This window comes from Labrus bergylta, chromosome 15 (assembly GCF_963930695.1).
Source record: "Labrus bergylta chromosome 15, fLabBer1.1, whole genome shotgun sequence".
Lineage (NCBI taxonomy): Eukaryota > Metazoa > Chordata > Actinopteri > Labriformes > Labridae > Labrus > Labrus bergylta.
In genome coordinates, this window is record NC_089209.1 from 8,025,151 (window position 1) to 8,051,405 (window position 26,255).

Sequence of the window (26,255 nt, forward strand, 5' to 3'; positions counted from 1 at the left end):
TCAGGGACCACCAAAGTAACCCTGCAAAGTTGCACTCAGTTGGTTACTTGAGCTGATGAAATGCTATTGTTCCGTTCTACTAAAGAGTTCATCATCAACCTAAAAAAAGTGAGTTTCTCTTTGTATCACTGTTTATAACAATCTCACCCAGTTTTATAGTGAAGCCCATAATCTAAGAACATAAAGTAGATGTAGTTTCTATAACTTTTTAATCGTGATTTATGTTTTATTAAGATAATAATACGTTATATACTGTAGTCCTGGAGTCCAGATAAAATGTTAATGTGTCCATTGTGAGACTACACAGTGTAAGTAATGTAAGAACAAACACACCCACAAGGAACGACTGCACGTTAATAATAGAGATGCATATGCTTCTGATCTCTCTCTCTCTCTCTCTCTCTCTCTCTCTCTTACTCTCTCTTACTCTCTCTCTCCCTCTCTCTCTCTCTCTCTCTCTCCCTCTCTCTCTTTCACTCACTCTCTCTCTCTCTCACTCTCTCTCTCTCTCACTCTCTCTCTCTCTCTGCAGCTCTGGTGGGTCGCTGTGTCGGTGAATCCTCTTTTTTTGGCTTCGGAGCTTCGAGCAAGAGAGAAGCCGACGCTGAGCAGCGCTGAGGTAAGAAAGAGGGGAAGACGCGTGGATGAGAGAGAGAGAGAGAGAGAGAGAGAGAGAGAGCTGCAGTTAGACAGACAGAGTAAGAAAATGTGTAAAAGAAGAGAGATTTTCAGTGTTCATGCTTCACAATGTTAACACTGTGAGTGCTGCTGCCTGGATGTTGTTACTGTAGCATACTGTATATTTGGGAGATGTATGTGTGTGTGTGTGCGCGCGCGCGTGGGAGTGCGCACGAGAGATGATGCTGTTGATCCTACCTGTGATTGAAAGGCGCGTGCACTCTACCGGGAAGTTAAGTGACACTTGAAGGGCACTTCGTTTGAAAGAAATGTATGTGTGTGTCTGTGTGTGTTTGACTGCTGTGCATCAATTAGGATGTGCACGAGACGTGGAAAGAGAGAGAGAGAGAGAGAGAGAGAGAGAGAGAGAATTAAACACTATATCTACGTATTAGGGTGTTTGGGTTAAATGGGTACGTTTCTGTCTGCAGCTGGAGCGATGAAAAGTGTGTGTATGTACGTCGTGTGTGTGTGTGTGTGTGTGTGTGTGTGTGTGTGTGTGTGTGTGTGTGTGTGTGTGTGTGTGTGTGTGTGTGTGTGTGTGTGTGTGTGTGTGTGTGTGTGTGTGTGTGTTTATGTCAGAGAGAGTCTAAATTGGGCTGCAGCGCTGCTGGCTTCGTGTGTTTGGGGAGCAGAGCCCTCCTGTGAGGATAGAGAGACCACAGACAGCTGTTTTAGAGACAGAGAGATATATAGATATATTTTTGATGTGCTTTGCAGAATCCATCTAGCTTGAACTCTTAAAACTTGTTTTGTGTCGGAGAGCTACATAGTCAGAATCAGCCCCTCAGCCTGGTGTTTTCAGAGTCATTATCTGCTCTGTGGAGCTCATATATAATTGATAATGCCATGTGGTCTGGGCTGTTACGCCTTGTTCTGTCTGGGGAAACACTCCTTGCTTTAGACTACTTCCTTCAGTGTCCTCTTGGTCTGATTCTGTCTTCACACATTGCAGTTACATTTGGTTTATTTTACCAATCCAACTTTTGTGTCAACAGTTTGATGAAGGTTTTGTAAAGTTGCATCATAACATTCCCTCTGTGCAACATCCTGGAGAACTTTCATGGCCCGACCCCGAAACCCGTCCCAGTGTTTGGAAGTTTGCGCAGGATTGTGATTTTGTAAAGCTTTGTGTTGCAGTTAACTGACCTGTAGGGGCTCCTGGACTACTCTGCAAAGTGTTGTGAGTAGTTTTCCTGGAAGATCATTTTTTGCTTGGTTTAATTTTTAATAGATTTTTTTTTTTTTTTTTTTTCAAATTTTGATCACATAGAGTGAGGGTCAAAGGAGCAAAGTAGTTCCCTCAGTTTTAGATTGTCCAGCCATGTTTCTTTAGGGTTTGGAGCTGTGGGGTTTGTGTATACATGCATGTGCATACCCTTCAAGCAAAAATCTCCATCCAACACATTTCAATTATAGGGGGAATATTAAGCATGGGGCGTCAAAAACATTTAATTAGAATAGAATAGAAAGCTTTTATTGTCATTATACAATTGTACAACTAAATTAAACCATGAAGTGCACAGACACGCAGGCATCCACAGCTACAAACAACTTGCATTCAAGTAAGAGGGACAATGTATATTTAGAAAAAGATTACAGCAGGTAAGGAGTTTTGCACAGTAAAAAGAGTATCCTGCCACAACTAAAGAATATTTTAAAGTCCAGAATCTAACTCAAGGTAAGTAATATGTGTTGTGCAGTAGAGAAACATGATTTGTAAAAGATTTGTAAACATGATTTGTAACAAGATCATTTATCCAACAGCTGATCAGAATTCATCCCCAAATGCTTGCTGCACAGTAAAAAAAAACAAAAAAAAAAAAACATTTGAGTGTGTTAAACTGTGCCAAGCTTCAACTTGTTAGCCAGGAAATCTCCCCTATAAAGACACCGTATGTGCAGCCTTTTATTTTTTATCACAGGATCCTTAAGATATACTAAATGTTTTGATAATTTAGGGCTTCCCCTGAACTTCTCATGCTTTTGTTTTTAAATAGGGAAACTCCTTAGCTCTTCTGTGTTTGAAGCCCTGTTGCTGGACTTTTGCGTCAGGACATTTATCATTATTATTCCCCTGCTGTTCATAGAGATAACTGGCTGCCGGATTGATGATGTCCTTTATTTTACAGCCGGCCCACAGTGTAAATCAACCATCTATTCTCATTCTGGCTCGCCTGCAGCGTAGAGGATGGGTGATGACAAAACACTGTGTGTGTGTGTGTGTGTGTGTGTGTGTGTGTGTGTGTGTGTGTGTGTGTGTGTGTGTGTGTGTGTGTGTTGTACTGTATAGGGTGTGTATCTACTTCCTGTCAGCACAGCATGTGATGAGAAAAAAAGGAAGCTTTGAGTGTTTTAGTGTCACCAAGTTATTTTAGAAGAACAATCAGACACTTTCCCAAAAAAATAAAAGTCGTCTTTTTCTCTCAAGACTTGATTTCCCTTAACTGCGTCTCGATGATTATTCCAAGAGCACAACCTTCAGTGGAGAATATTAAAGGGCTTACTTTCTTCTCCCTGGTTCCCCTGGTCTGTCTGTGTTAATTAAAAGTGAATGGGTTGCCTTCAGACCTAAAAAAGCATCCCTTTCTCGTGCTGTTTCTTTAATTTTTTTTGTAAGCCTAGAAGTAATTGAATCCGCTCCTTGTGTTAAACCTGTGTGTCAGTGCTTGACTTGTTCTGCTCAGTGCACCTGACACTTCTAAGCTGTTCAAAGATTGGAGATGTGACAATCACCGAGCTGCACACTGATGACTTATCAACCAAAAACTTTCTGCCAGTTAGAACTTGGATTACAAAGGCACATAACATACAGCAGGATTAAACTTTAAAGACATCGCTTACTCTCAACAAACACAATTTTTTAGAGAACATTTTTTAGTTGGGAACCAGTAGACATAAATCCGCCTACCTCCTCTGGTCAAAACAATAACAAACCATTCCGCACCAGAATCTAAACTAAGAAGGAGGACATACTGGCTGCTGCTGTTGACCAGCACTTCAACATAGCAGGTCTCCTTACTGTCCGATGACATAGTAAGATCATGTTATGATTAAATTCAGTAGATATCTTACATATTGGACCTTTAAGCGAGAAGTTCGGTCATTTTCACATTTTCTTCCACACGGATGAACCTGATTTTGCAACCAGTGCAGTCGCCCCCTCGCTGGCCGTTAGCAGATCACAGTTTGGAGGCACTTCTGATTTACTTCACTTGCTATCTCTGAGGCTACATTCTCTTGTTTTAATTAACATTTAGGAGACATACAACTTCAGAAACTGTAGATGTTATCCACACAATGATTCAAGCGCAGCAACAGCAGAGATGAGTTTCATGCACTCAATATGGAGACAGAAGGATTACATCTACAACATGTAGAAAACATCCAAGATCTCAATGTTTCTGCCCTTATGGAAATAATGCTCCTCAGTTTACCCCCAAAACTAGTAAACGTCTGTCATCTTAAAGATTAACTTGTTCTCCTTTTAGAAATAAAAAAAAAACAAAGACTGTTCAGACATGATAATCTGAGTGTAAGTACAAAATCAGGTGATTTTTTTTATCCATCGTCACAGTCATCTATTTCAAGAAAAAAACATCTAGTGTGTTTGGCTCTCAACCTGTACACACCTGATCCTAATTTCTTAAAAGCAATTAAGCAGCATCTCCGACAGCTTGCTCTGACTCACTCGTTCACAGCGGGATCCAGGCTGATCAGAGGAGAGTGCTCAACTTGAACAATTCATTTATATGCAAAATCACGAGTCAGAGTGAATGTTGGAGGTATTGATCCCAGGCCAGCGGGGCTACATGTGTTTCCAGCTGCACGATGGAGCAAAGGGACTGTGAACTTGAGCATTACTGGGAAACAAAGCAGGCATTTCTATCCCGACTGCTCTGTAATACCTGTTTAGCAGATGTTACGCCGATAATGAAGGCGGCAGATTGAGAGCCATTGATTCAGAAATGCATTCAATTCTCGTCCCATTTGGATTTTCAAACACATGCTGTGTGTTTGTTTCTTCACATGCTGCAGCCCTCTGAGGCTCAAGCGTGCACACACATGGTTTGTATGTTCTCCCACAAACAGCTGGCTGATGAGACTATTGATCTGAAGAGCCAGTTGACATGGAGCTAAAGGCCTGTGCCAATAGCAAAGACACACACATGTGCGCACACACACACACACACACACACACACACACACACACACACACACACACACACACACACACACATACACACAGTATCCAGGCAGAAACAAGCAATATTCTACTTTGATTTTACAGAAAGCATTTGATGTGAGTACTGAAGGCTGGAGCGCTTTGTGTTTTGCAGCAATCCAAAATCTCAATTTGATTTTATGAAGATGTAAAATCAGATATGATGCAGTGTTATGTTAATTCACTTCTGTTTGTGGGACAAAAACCCATAAAGTTAAAGAAAAAGTGAGGTTTAACTATTCTCCGACTCTTCGTAATAGCTTGCAACTTCCTCTAAAGATGTAAATAGTTTTTTTTTTTTTTTTTATTGTTGTTTGTTTACAGATTGCACACAGATTTGTTGATTTACGTGCTCTAGAGGTGCTTCTGCAGTTTTACAAACATGAGAGAGAGCCAGGGTAACTGTTGCTAATCGGTATGCTAAGATAGGCTTCAGGAAATACAGTTATTTGCTTTATGTCAAGAGTTAAATGACAGGATTAAAACATCATCATGACTTGATGATAATTAAGAAGCAGCCGACAGCTAATCCGCCTCCTTCCCAAGGTAACAAAATCCACCTATCAGCACTGCTAAAGTTCACTAATTAGCGTCTCATCTCATCTCATTCAGTTGCAATTGTGCATATGTTGAAGTCCAACTTTGACACTTTTTGACAAACACATATTCTCTTCATGATCATTTGTGTTGCATTTTTCCTACACATTCTTTATTCGTTAATACTGCTGCTTTAGTGTCAATCTGTTTTTAGCTCTTGTGGTATTATCTATTCCAGAAACTTGTCTTTTTGAACATTTATGTGAACTGCATTTCCCATGTGCACCTGCATGACAAAGAACAGGTGTGCTCTCTATGTGATGCCTTTGAAAGCTCTTTTAGTCAGTGATTTGCCAACTGACTGTCCAGGATTTAGTTTGAAGTTTGCAGACTTTTTGTTACGGCGCTGTTGTTGCTTTTGTGCACCAAAAATGGAGAGAGAACTGGTCCCAGTCATGTTTGGGATGTAATAAGCGAGGGCGGCGATGTTACTTGACTTTGACAAGAAGGGCGATATAGAAGGATGTAAGAGGTTGAGATCTATTTGGGTGTTTGAATTATCTATTTGTCTTGCCAACTCCTGTATTTTCGCTCTCCTCTTTCTTCCTGCCTCCTTTCTTTTCTTGTCCTGATTTTAATTACATTTCCTCTCGTCTCCTCGCTGTACTCTCCTCTCTTGTTATTTCACCTCTCTCCCTCTGCTCCTCTTTTCTTGCTCTCACTTTGTCTCAGTTCATCGGTCCTCAGGCGTCAATATTTTGACAGCTCTCAGACTATCAGAAAAGTGCCGACAGCCCTGAGTTATGGGATGCTAGATTTGTGTGTGTTAGGTGTGAGTCCATATAGCGTGGGTCATACACTGTTGTGCTGATATTTCTCTGAGTTTTCTGTATTGAAGTGAGATGGATTTTTCATCATGCACTCTTCAACAGATATGTTTCTGCACTTATTTGAATAACTGATACTTTCTGTGAGTGTTTCTTTTTTACTTAGTCTAGACCGTATATTATTATGCTTATGAGTTTTTGAACTGTCTTCATTTTCATTTTTAAACTCAAGCAGAGAACAAAATGAATGTGCAGGAGACGAAAAAGTCAAACATTTTATGCCCTATCTCAACCTAAATGAAAGGAAATAGCTTTCGGTTGAGTGTAAAACATTGTTCTTAGCAAGGTGCTGCAGCTTCTATTTTGCTAATTAATCAAGCGCCTGAGTCCCAGGAGATGTAAACCATTAGGATGAGCTGGCAATTCTTTGAGACAAGAAGCAGAAATAAGTCACCTCCGCAGGATCACTGAGGTCAGCCTTAGAGAAAAGGATGATGAGCTAAGACATCTTGAAGGCTAGATCTGCTTCTCCTTCACCGTCCAACACAACCACAAATGTATTATTGGAAAAAAAAGAAGTAATAACACACTGATGTCAAAAAGTCATTATGGAAAACAAAATGAATGTCTTTCTCAGTAAAACTTCATAGGACTTCTTTGAACCAAGTGGAAACCTCCAGTGTAGAAAAATAAAGCCAACGCTAAAGTGAAAAAAAGTGTCCACTTGAGACTGGCTGCAAAGTCGAAGTAATTCTGGTTAGGTCCAATATGAAAATTGGCCATTTAACAGCAGAAATAAAAATGATGACAACATAATTAAAAAAAACAAATCTGGTGTTCATTGTTGGTAAACTCTGCACAGAGGGTGATTTTTTTGTATTACTCATCTGTTTTAATTGTATTAAGCCAATGGGCCATGTTTGGTTTGACTGACAGATGGACATGCTGTATCTATTTGTCAGGAGGTTGAGGTTCAGCTCCACCTCTTTGCATGTCTTTAGATTGATCAAAGTTAGGTTGCGACAGAATTTCAGATATGGTGAATGCCATCGTTGGGCTTCATAACACCTGTTCAGAAACCAATGCGTGACATCACTATGTTTTAAGTCCATGTTTGGAAGCATAAGTAATGGTGAAGAGGATCCATTTATACCAGGCTATTTTATTTCTAGTTAAAGCTCCTGTCAGGGCTCTCTTAGCTGGGCATGAAACAGACTGAAAATAATGCTTGTGCCTCTTTATGACCTGCAGGAGCAAACCGACTATCAAGAATACAGTAAATGAACTATTTCAGTAAAGTTGTTTTTGATGGCTGTCACCATCACTGCCATCAGGTCAGTGTCAGATGTGGCGATTGACAGCGCACAGCAGAAACAGCCTTTGTTTACATTCTGTAATGGCAAAGATTCACAGCCAGTGAAATGATTGACAGCTGAAACACAGCAGGATGGGATACTTTGTCAGACAATACCAATAATGCATGTACAAGGACCAGATCAGCAAAGAGATGAGATACTTTTTTGTGCCAAAATTGACACAACATTAAAGTTCCTCACAGGCTCTTGTGAAGTATTTTTATCAGTCATTGTGAAAAGTTTGGGAACACATTCTTATAAGTTTTTACGAGTCATGATTTCACTATCTGTACTTGGAAATAAACTTGCAACAGACTTCCAGTATCTCCTAAATTATTGAGATGAGTGACTGTAAAAGAAAAAAGCCGCAGGGACTAAAAGGAACAAAACTTGAACACATTTCTTCGCTTCTCTGTAATGTCAATCTCATGTGACAGCAGAGCAGGAGGAGGAATCTCAGAGAGGAGATAATAGAGAAAAGAAATAGAGAATTTATGATGCCTTCATTTCATCCATCCTGAGTCTGCTGACAGAAGACAAGACTAAAGAGATTGGAGACTGGAAGCCTGGTGGGGTGAGTTCTTCTCTCTAATTTATTGTTCTCTCTCTCTGTCTACAGCAGCTTCTAGGAAGCTCACACGGGACATAAAGACAAGGAGAGGATAACTTGACGCAGAAGAAGAAGAAGAGAGGAAGGAAAGGGAGGCTGTAGAGATGGCTGAGGCACCTCAGCAGCAGCAGCACCAGCAGCAGGAGGAGGAGGTGGAGGACGAGGAGCAGCCGAGCTCTGTGGACGCGACTGAGAACGATGATGGGCCAGAGGAACCGAAGGAGAACGCTCAGACCACTCCGACCAGGCGTCTGCTGTCCATGAGGTCCATGGCGTCCATGAACAGCGTGGACCCGGACGACGACTCGCCCAACATGATTGTCTACAGAAAGGTAGGAGGGCTGAAACTGAACGGTCTCTGTTTTGATAAGTTTGTGGTCTTCTGGTGCTGCTGGAGCCAAATGGAGAATTGTTTGAGTTGAGTGTTTGCTTCTGACGAGGCAAACCTGGTTGATGATGTTGTTTTTTTTATAAGATTTAAAGGAATTGCTTTTAATCCCAACCTACACATGGAAAGTCTTTCCAAACCATGATACCACGTACACCTCTGCATAGGGATTTCTATCTTAATTCTCCTTCATGCCCCCCCCCCCCCCCCCCCCCCCAACACTCTTCTTGTACACATGCATCCTTTTCAGCTACACATTTCGTAAAGGTAAGTGTATGTGTAAGATTTAATTTTCTATGGAAGTTGTAAGCTTACAATTCAGGTAAAGGCCCATATCCTTTGTGTGATCAATTTTCGCTTTGTTGGCATTTGCATTAAAATTGATACTAAAAGAACGTAATCACCAGCAGAGTGACTTTTTTAGAGAGTGAGCTATCCACATTTTCACTGTGTTATCACCACCGTTGCAAAACATGAGTGATACATAGCCGAGTTTATTTCCTCAAAAGAACTTAATCAAAACCTCCCCACTGTGCTGTGATTGGTTGGTAGTTGTTACGTCAACGTTTGCCTTTATAGCTTTCTGCTTTAAATATCATTTGACTGACAGGCAGGAATGTTGTACTGTTGATTTTGCCCAGGATGCTGCAGTAGGCAAGGCTAAATCCTGTCTCTGACCTTAAACAGTAGATTTTGTTTGTGTTCTTTTCATCGTTTGTAATATGCTACCTCGATGACACACTTGATGAGCTTGATGGATGTGTTTCAGTAATGAATAAATGTATTCATCCTGCGTCAACTCCACCTTTTGCCTGCTTCTCGATTAGCTGGAAGTTAGTTGGAGTCAGAATTTACAATATGAGGATCGATCTTCAGGCTTCAAAATGCATCTTTAGAGACAAATTGGTGACATCACTGAAACGGCGTCTATACAGTCTATATGGCACCAACACTGCTCTGTTAAGTGAACCTCCAAAATAAATCTTGGTTGGGTTTTTGAAAAAAATCTTGGGGTTTGGGTTTCAAAGTTGACGTTTGGTTCAGCTGAACAGCTCTCCTGTTCTTAAAATGTTGCATCTCTTTGCTAATCACAGCACAGGAAGACAGGATAAGACAAAGTCCTTAAAGGCATAAACAGATCTGTGAATGTTTTATAATACATAGTCATGCTTCAAGCCTTTTAGCAGGAGTAACTCATTAAACCATGACATTTTCATTTAAGAACTCAAATTGCTCCGAAATGATTTACTGTGGACTGTGACGTACAGTTGTAGTTCAAGGTTTTTTATCACAATTTTGCATCATGTAATATATCTTTATAAATTGTAGCAGATTTGTGCTAAATACTGCTGTTGTTCTGGAGCACACTGAGCTGAAGCTTTCAGACTTTCTTGACAGATTGTGGCACAGCAAAAGACGGATTTTGAAAAAACAAACAAAGCCCACATCATGTTTCTTTTCGGCCCGTAAAGGTCAAGTATTACCTTTAAGGAGAGAAGGGGACAAGTAGAAGAATCTCCTTTTGACAAGCAGTGAGATTTATGAGCCATGTGGGCGAAAATGTGAGAAAATGAACAATAGTATTAAAACGCTGCCGGAGCCAGCTTTAGCCCCTTAAATCTCGCTTCTTTTCACACAGGAAAATTAATGTGACAACGATAAATGTTACACAGAAATAACTACCAGGGATTCTGCCCCTGCTTCTGGAGGTATTTGACCCTGACCTTTGACCTTTTTGTTAAATGGAGAGAAAAAAAAAATCTCTTATAGCAATCAATACACTGTCATTGTATATCACCGCAAATTAATTTTGAAAGATTTGAATCTATTTTTAAAGGCAATGTCGCTTCCAGTTAAATGCTCCTGTGCTGGGAATGAATGCAGTGAAATGTGAATATAGACATCATGCCCCTGCAGTGTTTTATGATGATAGATGAACTGTGAGAGAGAGAGAGAGCGAGAGAGAGAAAGAGAGAGAGAGAGAGAGAGCGAGAGAGAGAAAGAGAGAGAGAGAGAGAGAGAGAGACGAGGTTTGCACAGTGCCCTCATGCTCTGTGAGCCTGGAAGCAGCGGGGAAGGAGAGAGGTGATATTTCAGGCGGACAACATGGACACTGTGTCAGAACAGTTTACCTGGGAACAGCATGCACACGTTTATTCATCATGACAGGAAATATATATCAACCTGTGTAGCAAAGACGACTGAAAGATGTTGTCAGAAGGCGAAAGACGCATTTGGGCTAATTGGAATTTTCCAAGTTGAAGTTTAGCGATGTATGACGTCTCTGTAAAAAGACTACAAGACATTACTAACAATAGGGACAATACTGAGTTACTATAAGGACACAAAGAAAGATATTTCATTTCATTTCAAACCTTTATTTATTCTCGAAAAGGACACTGAGGTTTAACTCATTTCATTCCAATGCCGTTGAGATTACAAGCACAGTAAAACAAGCAAAAGCACAACAAACCACTGAGATTCATTAAAACAGTTACAATTTGAAACAAAGTGGCTCGAAATCAAATTCCTAGACTCTAGAAGAGAGGGAAGAACTGTGATCCTGAGAGTTATCCAAACCGTTAGCAATTTCTGAAGTACTTTGTGTCATGAAGCACAAATAAACCAAAGAAAAGAAAGTCTTACAATCATACCTTTGCCTAAAAGTGACTCATTAGGGACACAGCAACCTCGGGGGAAGATCAAACATGTTGGGACCAGAGTGTTTGAGGTCGACACCGCCTACCAAAACATCAGGGCTTTGTCAAATGACTCGAACCCTAAATAGCCCAATGGCCCATTGCACATTCCAGTGTAGCGCCACGTCTTGTGGTAGCTACTGCTCAAGCTACTGGGGCCCTTGACTTCATGATAGTCCTTCTTCAGACTGTTAAGCTAACTTTTCACTGAAGCCTCGGTCAGACTTACACCAAGGTCAACCGGCAAACAGTTTCTCTGTCAGCCCTCACCGCCAACAGCACCTCAATCTTTTTGACTCTCCAATGTGAAAATAATCTTTGCTCTTTGTGTTTTTTGAAGGTCGTTATTCTTCCACCTCAGACATTTTTATTCACCTATTCACCCTGTTATGTGCTTGATTTGGCAACGCTCGACATAAATGCCATCATAACGCTCACTTGAAAGCAGTGATTTTACTGACTATAAACCGCAGCGTCCACACATCTGCTCAGCCTGACTTCTAATAGAAATTTTTTCAAAGGGCCGGGAGGAAAAAAGGATGCAGCCTACCTCTTCTAGTGCCTGTGTAAAAGGGTTATGATTGAAATAACTTTAAATTACCCTCCCTGTCAGAACAGCCACTTCATTCCGTTATAATAGCTGACAACTGCAATTCATACAGTGTTTAGGAAAGGCAGCACAGTGACAGCATCCACAGCACAGCGAGTCAGCACAATGGGGCCGGAGCAGCCTCAGGTGGAGCCTCCTGTTGGGATTTCTGCTTCAGCAAAATAAAGCTTCGTTCTCTGTGTTGCAGAGTGTTTCACCTTGAAATAGCAGCTTATGTGTGACTTTGTGTCTCAGTCACTTGCCTCTGAGCAGCTTAAAAGTTGTGTTAAAGATGTCAGCTGGTAGTGGAATCCCTATTTCTAGACCAGACTGCTTTGCTGTTCATTGTGAGTTTTAATTATTCGCAAGCGACTACAGCTGAATTGAAACTATTGAGGCCACGCCGGCTACCTGTAGCAGTAACTGGGAATGATGCAGAACTTTAAATGCCCATACTATTTAAACTCATGAAGCTTTTTTATTAAATGGTAAATTACATTTTTTGCATAGTGGCTGTATGATGTACTTATAACAAGTGGATTTCCCACAGGAAATTCCAGTGTGGCCCCTTTATTGGAAACCGACAGATATACTTAGAGAGAGCGTTACACTTGAAATTGTGTTTAATGATACAGTTTGTGTGGAATATGGAAAGGCACTTCTATAATATTACTAAACTAACTAACCTTTACAATCAGCCGTTTCCCCTGAGGTGCCTCCTTTCCTCAGTTTGAAACATCTTTGTTGTGTTTGGTTTTCTGATTGACTTTAATTCCCCAAAGACTAAACTAAATCAAGTTTCAAAGTTTCAGTTAATCTTATAAACTGCCTTTTTAAGAAGAAAATCACGCTAAAAGTGTATAAATTGGGGCTCCATGCCTGGCGGTTATATCGTGCATGTACGGAGGCTATAGTCCCCTCGAAGCGGGCCACCTGGGTTCAAGTCTTACCAGCGACATTTTTACAATTTGAAGAAAGGAATAGATACAAAAGAGACATCTATCTATATAACCACAACTGGAACAGATTACCCAACTGGTGCACTCATAATAAAATCTATAGTATATCAGGCTGCGCTGGGAGAAGCTGGAGGCGCCACAGGACATTCAAGACACCAACAGCTAGTGTCAGCTTTGATTTATGAGTTCCTTTGCACAGTTGGGAGGGGGCTTCACACTGCAAAAGAGTGTGAAAAAGATATTTGTTAGAGAGGACAAGAGAGAGAAAACACTCCAGAAGAGCTGAGTGACGTCAGTGGTCTCTGTGAACACATGCTTACTACACACAGTTAAGGTTACTTCAGGTGAATATCAGTACAACAGCAGCCGAGCTGTGATGTTACATCAACGCACTCACCTCAGCGGTAAAAAAGAGATGTTGAATACAAAGTATCTGTTTTGCCTCACAAAGCGTTCCAGCATCAATAAATCATTGTCAGACTCACTTTGAGAAAGAAGCAACATCAATCCTTTAAAGTGTCAGTTGTGTCTTTGTGCTCACTGCTGCATTTTTAAAGATATATTCCCACAATACAACAAAAATCCGTTCTTGAAAAGTAGAAAGAAAGACAAAATGGGACGAGGTATTCAGTGTGAGTTTTTAAAACCAAAGATATCTATGCATTTATTTTCTAACTAAACTATACTTGTGTAAGACAGTTCATATTTGGAAAAAGACTCATGTTACATTAACATTTTTTTTGGGGGGGGGGGGGGGGGGTGAATAGAGTCAGTAACAGGGATGAAAGATGCGGTAAATGGGGCGTGGGTGGGAGTAGAAACTTGGACAACTGCATGGAGGGCTTTTGGCTTCTGTACACAAGATGAGCTTATATGACTATCATCACTGCGCTAAACCGGACACTTTGATCAAAAAGCATCAGTTGACATTTTATTATTTATATTTTTTATGCATACTTGCAAGCAATCAAGATGCTCAAGCGGTCATGCAATTTATTTTAAAAGGCAATTTGTGTGCATTTGTGTGCAATCACAATATCAGCTGGAATAGACTCGAGTAAAAAAAAAAAAAAAAAAAACATAAACCTAGATGAGTTGATATGATGCTGAAGAAATGTCTACATTTGGTCCAATTCATGAGAAGCGGCATTAAAAAGAAATGCAAAGCGATACAGCCATTAGTGTGACTCTTACGTTCGTCATGTTACTGGTGAGAATAATGCTGTTATATATGTAACACATCTGGGACTAATGTACCATGACAGCTGTACTTGTCTAATTACCAGCCTGCCATTCCTGCTGTAATATCTATTAAATATATATGATGTAAATCAAAGCTGTTACATAAGATACATTAGTGTAGCACAGCAGTTGAAACTGAATCCAGTGCTTTCAAATGGAACAGAAATAGCTCATTAATGCTTATATAAGACAATTCCAACAGTGTGATATTAAGATGTGACATTCTTAGTGTTCTCCAACGTTTGGGATGAGCTAAATGTTTGCCATAATTTATCCTGAATATAAAGAAAGATTAAAGCACCCACTATTGTACACTAACTATGTATTTTACAAATTTAGCAGAGCCTTTAAAACTCCAATCATAGTGCTGGTATTTGTTCTCCAATACAACTATCAATCATTTCCTGCTTTCATTCAGCTTTCCTGCATTAAAGGACTAACCCATAAGCTGAGCTCCTGATACAAACGTTTGCTATTACACCGAAGGTTGCTTTGTTATGAAATATGTATGCCCTGGACTGCGCTCCCATTAGTCTATTCTGCATGAGTCATCAATCATCCACAAGCACAAAGGAGTGGGGAGTGGAGGGGGGGGGGGGGAGGAAAATGCAAATTATGCCCCTGATTCACAGAAGACAAAACGTATCAAACTCATCAGAAAATCAACGGAGCTTTGAGAAGTTGAATGATTTTTGACGCTGACTTCTGGCTGACTGAGGGTCAGTTTTAGAGGTTGCATGGTTCAATGAAGGTGCAGGAACATGAGAGCTGATTCTGGGTCAGAGCTTGAGGAATAATTAGGATGAGAGGTCATGTCTCTTGTCTACAGAGAGCCATTCATCTTTGAGAAAGAGATTGGTGCATGACTCGTGGTCTCATTTTCCCTTCTTCCTGCTCAATTTCCTCTGTTTTTTCAAAATATATATATCCCTGTATAGTCTGTGTCTATTCTTGTCATTATGTGTCACTTGTTTTTCTTGTTTTCTTGTAAATGTATCCACATTACTCTCTTCTTTTATTTTGTTCTGCCTAAATTTTGATTCAAATTCTAATAAGCTTTATAGACATTTCAGAAAATTATACTAACAAGGCGTTACAGTTATTGACAGTGATGAGTGATGAGCAGATAGAAATCTAAGTGATACATTAGCAAATACAACATGATTAAGGGACTAAATAATTATCACACTGGCAGCTTTAACACTTTTACAGATGTAAGCCTAGATGATTTTTCTCATCCTTTTTTGTTTTCTATTCAGTCCTATTCCAGTCTATGTTTCTTTATCAAATTGTATTCTAATCCATTCTATGCTATTCGATTCTATTCTGTACCACCCTAGTCTATTCTATTCTATTCTACTCTATTCTATACAGGTGTATTATTTTTGGTTTATGCTATTCCATTCCATTTTATGCTAATATTTTCTGTTCTATTGCATTCCATTCCATGCTTTGCTATTATTTTCTATTCTATCCCATTGTATTCTATACTGTTCTATTCTATTCTGTTCTTTGCTATGCTATTCTATTCTATTCTACTCCATTCTGTTCTGTTTTGTTCTATTCTATTTGGTTGTATTGTATTTTATTTTCTTATTTCTGTTCTTTTCTATTCTATTTTGTTCTATTCTATTCTAAACTGTTCTATTCTATTCTGTTCTGTTCTATTCTATTATGTTCTATTCTATTTTGTTCTATCCTATTCTATTATGTTTTATTCTGTTCTATTCTATTCTGTTCTATTCTATTTTGTTCTATTCTATTTTGTTCTGTTCTGTTCTGTTCTATTCTATGATGTTCTGTTCTATTCTATTATGTTCTATTCTATTCTATTCTGTTCTATACTGTTCTATTCTATACTGTTCTATTCTGTTTTGTTCTATTCTGTTCTATTCTGTTATGTTCTGTTCTGTTCTGTTCTATTCTATTCTGTTCTGTTCTATACTGTTCTATTCTATTATGTTCTATTCTATTTTGTTCTATTCTATTATGTTCTATTCTATTTTGTTCTATTCTATTCTGTTCTATACTGTTCTATTCTATTATGTTCTATTCTATTTTGTTCTATTCTATTCTATTATGTTCTGTTCTGTTCTGTTCTATTCTATTCTGTTCTGTTCTATACTGTTCTATTCTATTATGTTCTATTCTATTTTGTTCTATTCTATTATGTTCTATTCTATTTTGTTCTATTCTATTCTGTTCTATACTGTTCTATTCTATTATGTTCTATTCTATTTTGTTCTATTCTATTCTATTATGTTCTATTCTATTTTGTTCTATTCTATTCTATTATGTTCTATTCTATTTTGTTCTATTCTATTCTATTCTAAACTATTCTATTCTATTATGTTCTATTCTATTTTGTTCTATTCTATTCTATTCTGTTCTATTCTATTTTGTTCTATTCTGTTTTGTTCTATTCTATTCTATTCTGTTCTATTCTATTTTGTTCTATTCTATTCTATTCTATTCTAATCTGTTCTATTCTATTCTATTATGTTATATTCTATTCTAAACTGTTCTATTCTATTCTATTATGTTATGTTCTATTCTAAACTGTTCTATTCTATTCTATTCTATTCTGTTCTATTCTGTTATGTTCTATTCTATTCCATATGTCTGTGTATATCTGAGAGAAGAACATAAAGCTGTGTGTGTATCACACATACATGTGACATGTATCTGATTACATTTACTTAAAGCATCTTTCAGGAGTGTGAACTGTCTTCCATAAAGAACCTTTAAACACACACTAACAGTGTAGCTGTTCTCACATTAATGTAGCTGATGAGTCTTAATGCAGCGATAATGTGAAACATATACTTGACTCAAAGTCTTTGGCCTTCATAAATCAGGTAACTAAGCTGTAAAAACTCACATTAAACTGAACTGAATTTTCTCTGCTCTAGAAATGAGACCAGGTGAACATCTGCATGACGATCGCCACATCAGACACTGGACATAAAAACATTTCAGCACATTAAAAACTTGACACATAATGAATAGTAAAAAGTTCACTTATCCTACTTCAACTTACACATGAGGTGATGAAAGATATTTGTGATGTGTTACAAAATATCCATTGTGCCAAAAAGGCCCGTAATGTCTAAAATAAATAAATCTTAAAATAGATTGATCTCTATGAAGAATACAAATGTTTGTATAAAGATAAACAATAGAAAAGCCTCATTCAGTCATTCCAACACTGAACACAACTTTCAACATCGCCTATCTCAGGTACTACTTATCTATTTCATTTCATCAGCATCTAACACAAACACACAGACACACATACACACACATTCATACTCATACACATACACACTGTTTCGAAGCAGATGTTGGCTGACAGCTTTGAATTTGTAATGATGAAAAGTTGGGTCAACACCATTTACTCTCATCTGTAGCAGTGAACCTCCTCACCTGAACATCACCTTCTTGTGTGTGTGGGTGTGTATGTGTGTGTGTATATCCTTATTGTGCTATAAAAATGATAAAAGTGGGGAAAAAATGGGATGCAGAGTCTTTGTGTATGATGCTGCTGCTGCGTGTGTGTTTGTGTTTGTGTGTATGTTTGTGCGTGTGTGTGCGTGTGTGTGCATGCGCAGCTTCTTTTTTTTTTCCATGTCCTTTGGTGTGACAAAAGCAGCAGCTGTTGTACTGCAGGCCTGTTTACTTAACAAGCTGTTTATTCAGATACCTGCTCCCATATTCCTGTGAGCTGCCGGGTCGTGCCCTGAGCGTGGACTTGCAGGTTGAATAGCCACAGTGAGGGGGTTGTTGAATGCTGCAGGGGTCCACTGCCTTAAAGGACCTTTTCAGCACACTACTTTTTTTTTGTTGTTGCTCTTTTTTATTTTGAATTTAAAGCCTCGAAGGACAACATTTGGACATCAGTTTGCATAAAAGGCAGGGTTCAGATACCTTGAGTCAGCATTTATTCATATATAGAAAAAAGGTTGAAGCGAGTGCTGCACTGGGTCAAAAATGTTGAAGAACCAGGAGCTCCTTAAGGACAGTGGACAGAGGTCAAATAGCTAATAAAATAAATGACATAAAAGGCAGTATTTTTTAGCCATATGATCTTTAGAGGATACTTCTTGAGTCTGACATTTTTAATCTACAACGTCTATGTTATGGTTTCCTGTCCAGGGTGTAACAGTCTCTCGCCCAATAACAGCTGGGATCAGCCACAGCTCCCTGCGACACTGAACGGGACAAGCGATATGATAATGGCTGGATGTTTTGAGCTTGTTTTTGATGGAGATCTTAAATTTCACTCTCCAGCCATCCTTGGTGCCTCTTGGCTGGTTTCATTCTTTCACATGTTGTCTTCAACCCGATCTGGAACAAAGCCATCCTCTGTCATTTCAGAGATTTATTTGATCATTGATCTGGGACAGTCCACCACCTGCCTGCTCCATGGTCTGCCTTCAAGGGATCCACCTCCACATATGTCACAGTCTAGTTCTATCTGCAGACTGTTATCTATTTATAGCTTGAGGATATTTATGTTCCAAATCACCTAAACCTTCATTTCAGTGACACTTTTGACCCCGGATTAGGTCACGCTTTATGATTAGCCAAGTGATTTGAAAGTCGTTCCATATCATTGAATAACTTTAGGTTAAGTTTTATTTGATTTAAGATGTATGGAATAGAAGTTTAAATTAGTCGGGAATGTCACATTATGAACTAGAAATGTATAAGGTCACTTTCAAAGTAAGAGATGTCGTATTATTTAAGTTGCAAACCTGAAACTAAAACTACGGCAGCTGACATCTCAGGAGAACAACTCGGAAAATGAGTTTACTTTTGCAGGCATTTCTGAATGTTGGACATTTTTTGGACCATTGCGATTGCCTCTGTGAGCAACCGTAAAGAAATGATAAAAAAAAAACCTTGTCAAACTTTAGAAATGCTTAATGTTGTAACCGCTCCTCAAAGAAGACATAAGATCTCTTAATGGAGAGCCCACAGCTAATGGTCTTCATTTGCTCTGTTTACAACAAGTAATGGATTGGATCAATAAATCAATTTTTTTTTAAACCATCAAATCTACTTTAACGGGCTGATTTGTGTCCCACAAAATGTTTTTCTGTCTTGTAGTAATAAAAGACTCCACAAAAATGTTGGAAGACAATCCCCCGATAACACGTAAACTAATTTAAGATAGTTGTGATTCTTAAGGAGAAAATATTCAATTAAAGATTGTTCATGTAACACAGACAGCACATCTGTCTTTGAAAGACTCGCAAGTTAGTCTCTGTTTATAAAACATGAATCTACTCCCCAATATTTACTCCTGTTTCAACAGGCCTTTAGCTTTTAGTACAAAGATTCCAACAGGCAAAGTCTGCGACATGCACACAGGTCTTTGAAGAAATCGAGCATATTAAAGATTGTTGTTGTTGGATTCACACTTCTCCCAGGTTTCGGCCGTGTTTGAGTGCGCCTGTTTTGTTTCTCTGTTTTCAGAAAGTTGTTGAAAAAAGCTCTCACAAAATGTCCAGAACACTTCAAAGCAGTCCTGATAAAAAAAATAAAAAATAAAGCTCTGCACATTTTATCTATTCATGCACAATTTTTTTCCAGGTGTAGACTGTTTCCCTTTCTAGCCGCTCATCCTTTAAAGTCTACAGGGTGACTTTGAGACTCAGAAAACATTCAGAGAAGAGATCCATGAATTTGCACACATATTTAAAAGAAAACATTCAGGCTGTGAAGCAAATAAAATGTGTTCGCAAATAAAACTGCAGACAAAAAAGAAACAAGCCTCATAGTTTAAATGATTTATTCTAACTGTATAATTGTGCAGAGGACGTTTGTCAAAGTGATCTGCGCAGCAATAAAAGCAGTCTGGTGTGATTTAATGTTACTATTAGGAATAAATGTAACAACTGTATTGTTTATAGTCCACATGAAACACAGGCTGCTCAAGGTGATGACTTATTTCAGGCCTTTAGAGCCTCTAGGAAACCAAAGGAATTCCAGTCATGCCCAGTCACTGTGATCCAGTGAATATTTATTAGGTAATTTTCATGGCAAAGATATTCATTGGTGAGCAGGAACGTGAATCACAGCTCGTTGAATCCCCCTCTACATCCCTCTGCTTAAGTCAGATGGCATCAGTATCCATGCAGGGACGGCAGATCGAGATCGTTAGTAGTTGGGTCACGTGGGAGCGACGAGAACTGCAAAAAGATTCAACCTCGCTGTATGTGCAGCTGAACAGATTTTCTCTGTGAGGTGTAGTTTTCTGTAGCGTGCAGTTGCGGCATAGAAACAGAATGTGACCACTTTATCTGTGCACATGATTCTTGGATTTTAGGCTGTTTGAACCTGAACTACATCTGTACTTTTTTAGGTGCTCGACCTTTTTGGCTGCATGCTCATGTATTCCTGCATGTAGTTTTCTACCTGTGTGTGTGTGTGTGTGTGAGTACTTCTTGTCATTTAGTGAAAGACAAAGCACATGTAATCATGGCGGAGCCGCCTGCAGATATCTGAGGAGAGCTCATCACAACAGAGCAGGTAGAGAGCAGCAGGCTAATCAAATCACGGTGATGGTGGGAGGCTAATTGGGGGAGTTTAAATTGGAATTTTTTAAGATGACAGGGCGATCGCTCTTATCACACTCGTGCTGTTTTGTCTTGCTCTCGCTCTAATTTGATGTTCCTGAAGTACGGAGGTACAGTTTTTTTGGTGGGGCTTTGGCGATGGATGATTTTTTTTAACTACCTCATGTGTTACCTCAATCAATCTCAAGGTTATTCTTCTTATTTTTGAATGTTAAAAATAAACACTGTTGGAGTGGGCAATTTAACAGTAAGCTGAAGCCTCATTACCATAATCTACACCAAAATGTAAAGCTCTTGGGAGGGCATTTTAACTGGTTATGAAACAGACTGAAATTAAAATAGATGGCTCTTTATGACCTTCAAAACGCAAAGCAGACAATCAGCATAAACACTGACAGTTTTTATACTTTTAAATGTTAAACTGCTGCAGGTGTCAGGTGAAGTGATATATCCATGTATCTTCTAGCTGATGATCTCTTCTACTTTTGTAGGTCCTAACATTTTTTATTTCAGTCCGTTTCACAAGCAGCTAAAACTCCTGACAGGAGCTTTAATTCCATGTGTTTTCATTTCAAACCACTGCTTGTCCTTCAGGATATCCACGTGATGGAAGCAGTGGGCAGGGGTGAACTTTGTGTAAAATGTGAAGTAAAGATCGTTGTTTGTGTGCACCTTTTTTAAAATCTGCTTTGTAAAGTTTTGAGTAATAGATGCAATAAGCAGACATTTCTTCTTGTCCAGTAAAAGTCTGAGAGATAAAAAATGTTGGGTAGTTCGTTTGAAGTGATGGATCATTTTGGGACTGGTGTCTTTCCAGTATTTCCCGCAGAGTGTGGTGCTGGCAGCAGTCTTTCCCTGGGAGGGAGTATCTCCTGTGCCTGCAGGAATAATGACATCCTGAGACCCCACTGAGTTCCTGTATCAGCCGAATCTAATCCCGACTAATCCTCCTCAGTTTACACTTACTGTCCAGCTGCACCCATTCAACGTGGTATTTCTGACTTATGAATGAATTACTGTGACCATTGATGAATCCTTCAACCTTTGGTGTATTTTAACAGATCTTCGTCTATATTAATCTTTTACTACATGTAGTAATCAAAGAGCTTGATTTCAGAATTAGATTCTCTTTACTCTCTTCTTTGAGGTTTGATTTTTGAAACCAAGCTGCCAGGAGCTGCTGTGTGTCACTTTATATCCATAAATCACCAGAACTCACCCGAAAAACACGACCAACTTTACACCTGGATGCACTTGAATGAGTCTGATGTGAACCAGTTTCAGAGTTCCTTGTAATCCCGGTCTCTTGTTTACTCTGACAGCACGGAGCTGGGTGGTTTTTGGGGGGTCTATGGAGGTATCAGTGTTTTTGTCATGCTGTGGTCGTTTCAGACAGCCGGTGCTTCTGTGTCAACAACATCTCCGTTTTTTTTTTACGGTTTATGTGAATGTAAAGAGAAACCAATCCGTAGATACATTTGGGAATTTGTAAGCAATTGTCGATGTACAGTACAGTATGTGTGTTTTTGTGTGTGTGTGTGTGTGTGTGTGTGTGTGTGTGTGTGTGTGTGTGTGTGTGTGTACAGTGAGTTTGGCAATGGATCAGTGAGTTTCGTCGGCTGGTTATAGCTTGACAGCGTGATACATATGTATATTTGTTAAATATTTATATTTCTTTGTACAAAATGACCTTAAAATCTATGATTAATTCTACACTTACTAAAATACTGCCCTTACAATGATTAGACTTACAAGGTAGATGTAAATTTCCTTCAACAGCATCTGTTTGATAGCTTTTCAATAGTTAGTTTAAAGACTTTACATAAAAAAGGGACAAGCTTATACTTTAACCCCTGAAAAACTTCACAAAAACTTGTGACCGCTTTCCTTAAAGTGTTGGTTTTGGGGGTCCCTACACTTACAGTAAAATGTCTAACAACCTTTCACAGCTCAATCTATTTGTCCTCCCCTGACAGTCACTTTTTGAAACAAAAGTTCATCGTCTGTTACCGACTGTGACTCACACAACACCTGCGCTAAAGGTGAAGCCTGATATTTCATTGTTATGCTACTGTGTAGGCAGCTAAATGTGTGCAGCATTTGGAATCCAAGGGAAAAATTGCTATAGGAACAAAAAAGTGTATTGCATTGTAACGTCATGTGTCCTGTTACGTATCCTATCATAACGTAATGTGTTGTATTGTGACGTCTCGTATTGTTTGTATTGTGACGTGTTGCATCGTATCTTATCGTGCCGTAATGTAAGGTATTGTATTGAGGTGTATTATTTCCAATCCAATCCCACCCCCAACCTAACCCATCCAATCCCGCCCTATATATCCTTTTAGTTCACTTATGGAAGTTTTCATTTTGCATCAAGAACCAAAAGCAGCAGCAGCATGATGTGTTTCAGTGAATTATCCTGATATTGAATGTCCTGTTATAATGTGATTTGAACTTGCGCACACTGCAATATGCAGCTCTAAATCAAAGTCTGTTCTTTTATATGCAGACACATGACACAATGTTTTCACAATCTGACTGTGAAGATTTGCATTTAAAAAGCCTGGAAACACTTTTGAGTTCATATCAAAGCTGTTTTGTGTTCTTTTTTTGTGACAGAAATATGTCGACTTTTTTTTTTTTACATTGATGTTATTTTTAACAGGTTTATACTTAGCTTTATTTCCATCTCAAAGGGACTTTTCTTTTGTTGCTGGTTTAAGAAAAAGATGGTACATAGTGCAAAAACAACAGCAGACTGACTAAGAAGGTAAATCATCACCTGAAGAAGAGTGCTGGTTGAAACATTGTGATTGTGCTGGAATAAAAAAAAAAAACGTTTGTGGCATGTGAGGAAGTGTGCAGACAAACCTTCTCCCTCAGTCTGTTGGTGATTTAACACGTCAGCATGATTTACAACCTGCAGTGAAATGTAGTCAAAACATGAAAGCAACACTGAGTAAATATAAACACAATTTCTATAGATAATAATAAAAGATTACACAAATCATCAGGTTGGCAGTGTTCTTCGTCTGTTGGCTCACGTGATTTATTTGCTTCTATGCGATCGTGTGTGTTAGAGCCACAGACTGTAAATATTCAATAACTAATCAGACCGATTTTGTTTTTTGTACCAGGCTGTAAACATGTTTATTTATGCTGTAAAAACGGCTTTTTTGCCAGTCATGCCAGTATGTGACTTCTGGTATTCCTGCAGCCAGCCTCAAGCGGACACTCAGGGAACCGCAGGATCTTGCACTTGGCTTAATTTTTCAAGAGTGGAGGTTGCTGCTTGGTTATAGCATGTGTCTGTGTGTGTGTGTGTGTGTGTGTGTGTGTGTGAGTGTGTGAGAGAGATTTGTGATGCAGATGGTGACTCACAGCAAATAATGAGCAGTGCAAACACAGCGGAGCAGCCAGCAGTTTGTTGTTGTGTCTGCATTTGGTAGCTCAATAAATCTTTGTTGTTCACACAGTGGTCCTGTCCTGGGAGCAAATTGTTTAATCCTTAATTAATCTCGCAGATATTCATGTTGTAGTAGGGATTAACATTTTGTTTTGTTAGAGGGAGAAAAAAAAAGTGACGAGCGCGTTTTTTTTTTTTCCTGGGCCGTATCTCAACATCCTCTGGGTTGTCAAATTTTGGCAGAAATTACAAAGGACCGAACATCAAAGGATTACAGCGACACAAAGAGCATTTGAACTTTGAGCATCCACACACACACACAAATCCTCCCTATGTTCAGACACAATAATGCAAAGAGAATATGTGCATGTGTGTGTGTGTGTGTGTGTGTGTGTGTGTGTGTGTGTGTGTGTGTACGGAAATAAAGAGAAAAGGGCAGAGTTGTACAAAGTGGAAGTGAATACATTTCGAAAGGTGTTGATATTAGTTTGGAAGGTCGCGCTCAGCAGTGAATAAATACACCTGCAGCCGTTGTTGTGCTAATGTTGTGTATCGCCGATTCAGTCACAATAAAATGACACCTGTTTTCTAAGCAGCCAATCAAGCGGACAGAAGCACAATAATGAGGCAAGCACAGCAGCTTCATTCAAAGCGAGAGCCTTTATTGTCATCCAGCTGGGACGGGATGGTCCTGAATACACTCAAACATAAAATATGTGTCAGTTCAATAATACATGCACATGCAGGATGTGCACATTAATAAATCATTTCAGACGTAATGCCACTATTCTTCAGTTGCAGGTTCGACTCCCGGCCTCGGCTCTTCGATGCATATTTACTCCACTCTCTCCTCCCTACATTTCCTGTCTCCTTTGGGCTGTCCTATAAATGAAGTAAAAAGACTCCAAAATGAATCTTTAAAATAACAAAAAATGTAAATACAAACCCTGTCTGCGGCATTCTTATTGCAGAGATAACACCTTCAAATAATCGCCCATCTAATAGCATGATAGGATGATGAAGACTTGCAAAAGGCGAGCTAAAGCCTTTGTCTTGTGCGACTTGTTTTCAGCTTAACTGAAATGAAATGTCACTGTTGGAGCCGAATGATGTGTTTGTTTTGCGTCATGGTGTTTTCCTAATGGTTGTGTGTGTTGGCCCTCTACTGGGCACGATGTGTAGCCTGGGCGGATGCTGTGGTTAATGCAAGCCTCCAGGTGAGGTGGGACAGGTGATTGAATGGAGGCTAACAGTTTTTTCTACCGTGTTATCGCATCCACAGCGGATTTGTTTGTTTTATTTATAGACGTAGTGGTTCGTCATGTTTTCCTTTTATTGATAAGAAATGTTTAAAAAATAAATGGATTGAAATATCCAAATCACAACATCAATTGACTGTGTCAATTTCTTCGAGCTAAGCACGCGTCCGAAAGCTTCCACATTTACCCCTGAAGTGACTTTTCTAGACAATATTGGGGTTTGTTAAAATTGGTCACTACAGTCACTGTTGAAACTGTCTCCCTGAATGGAAAAGTAGGACACATGAAGACGCTGTTTGAGTTGTATTTGCCTTCCTTTCACAAGTTTGCTGCAGATTAAAAAAAGGCTTAGTGGACCTCGGATACATTGCTAAACTAATCCCGTGTGGTGTGTTTGGTGAACTGTACGAGATATAATGAAGCATTACTCAGATGTTTGAGGCTCGGCAATGGCAGGAACTGAAGGTAGCAGAGGTCTGCAGCGCCAAGTGGCAGGTTATGACTAATGAATGTGAACTTTGGGCAGGCACGCTGCCCATGTTTCCCTGGGTCCATTAGAAAACCTGGATGGACACACACGCACACACACACACACACACACAAGAAAGGGGAAGACAACCCACACTTAACTGATGGATGATTCGGAAGTAGGACCACACATCGTTTTTCCATTAGCGTCTCCTTTCATTCTGCTCTGTCTCTTATTCTGCCCGTCTCGATCAATCTTCAACCGCACGCCTTCCCCTCTCTCCTCTCTCTCTCTCTCGTCATTTCTAACCCGCACACGCCTTTCTTCACTTCTTGTCTTTACCCACTTTTATTTTCTTTCTCAATTTTGTTGTGGTTTCCCAATTAAGGCACGGACTCTTATGTCTCATACATTAAACACAGCTT

At 39.3% G+C, this 26,255-nt stretch overlaps 1 protein-coding gene across 3 annotated transcripts in view; it reads left to right on the forward strand.

Annotated features, from left to right (window-relative positions):
* The first annotated feature begins 468 nt into the window (after positions 1–468).
* Positions 469–26,255, forward strand: part of rgs6 (regulator of G protein signaling 6) — an 89,836-nt gene continuing 64,049 nt past the window's right edge. For 2 of the 3 annotated variants that reach the window (XM_065964200.1, XM_020628427.2), the window contains exons 1-2: positions 469–619; positions 8,242–8,564. In XM_065964200.1, coding sequence (XP_065820272.1) covers positions 8,337–8,564 — 228 coding nt within the window. In that variant the 5' untranslated portion in view covers positions 469–619; positions 8,242–8,336. The remainder of the gene's footprint in view (positions 620–8,241; positions 8,565–26,255) is intronic. The other variant, XM_065964201.1, reaches the window with a different exon arrangement.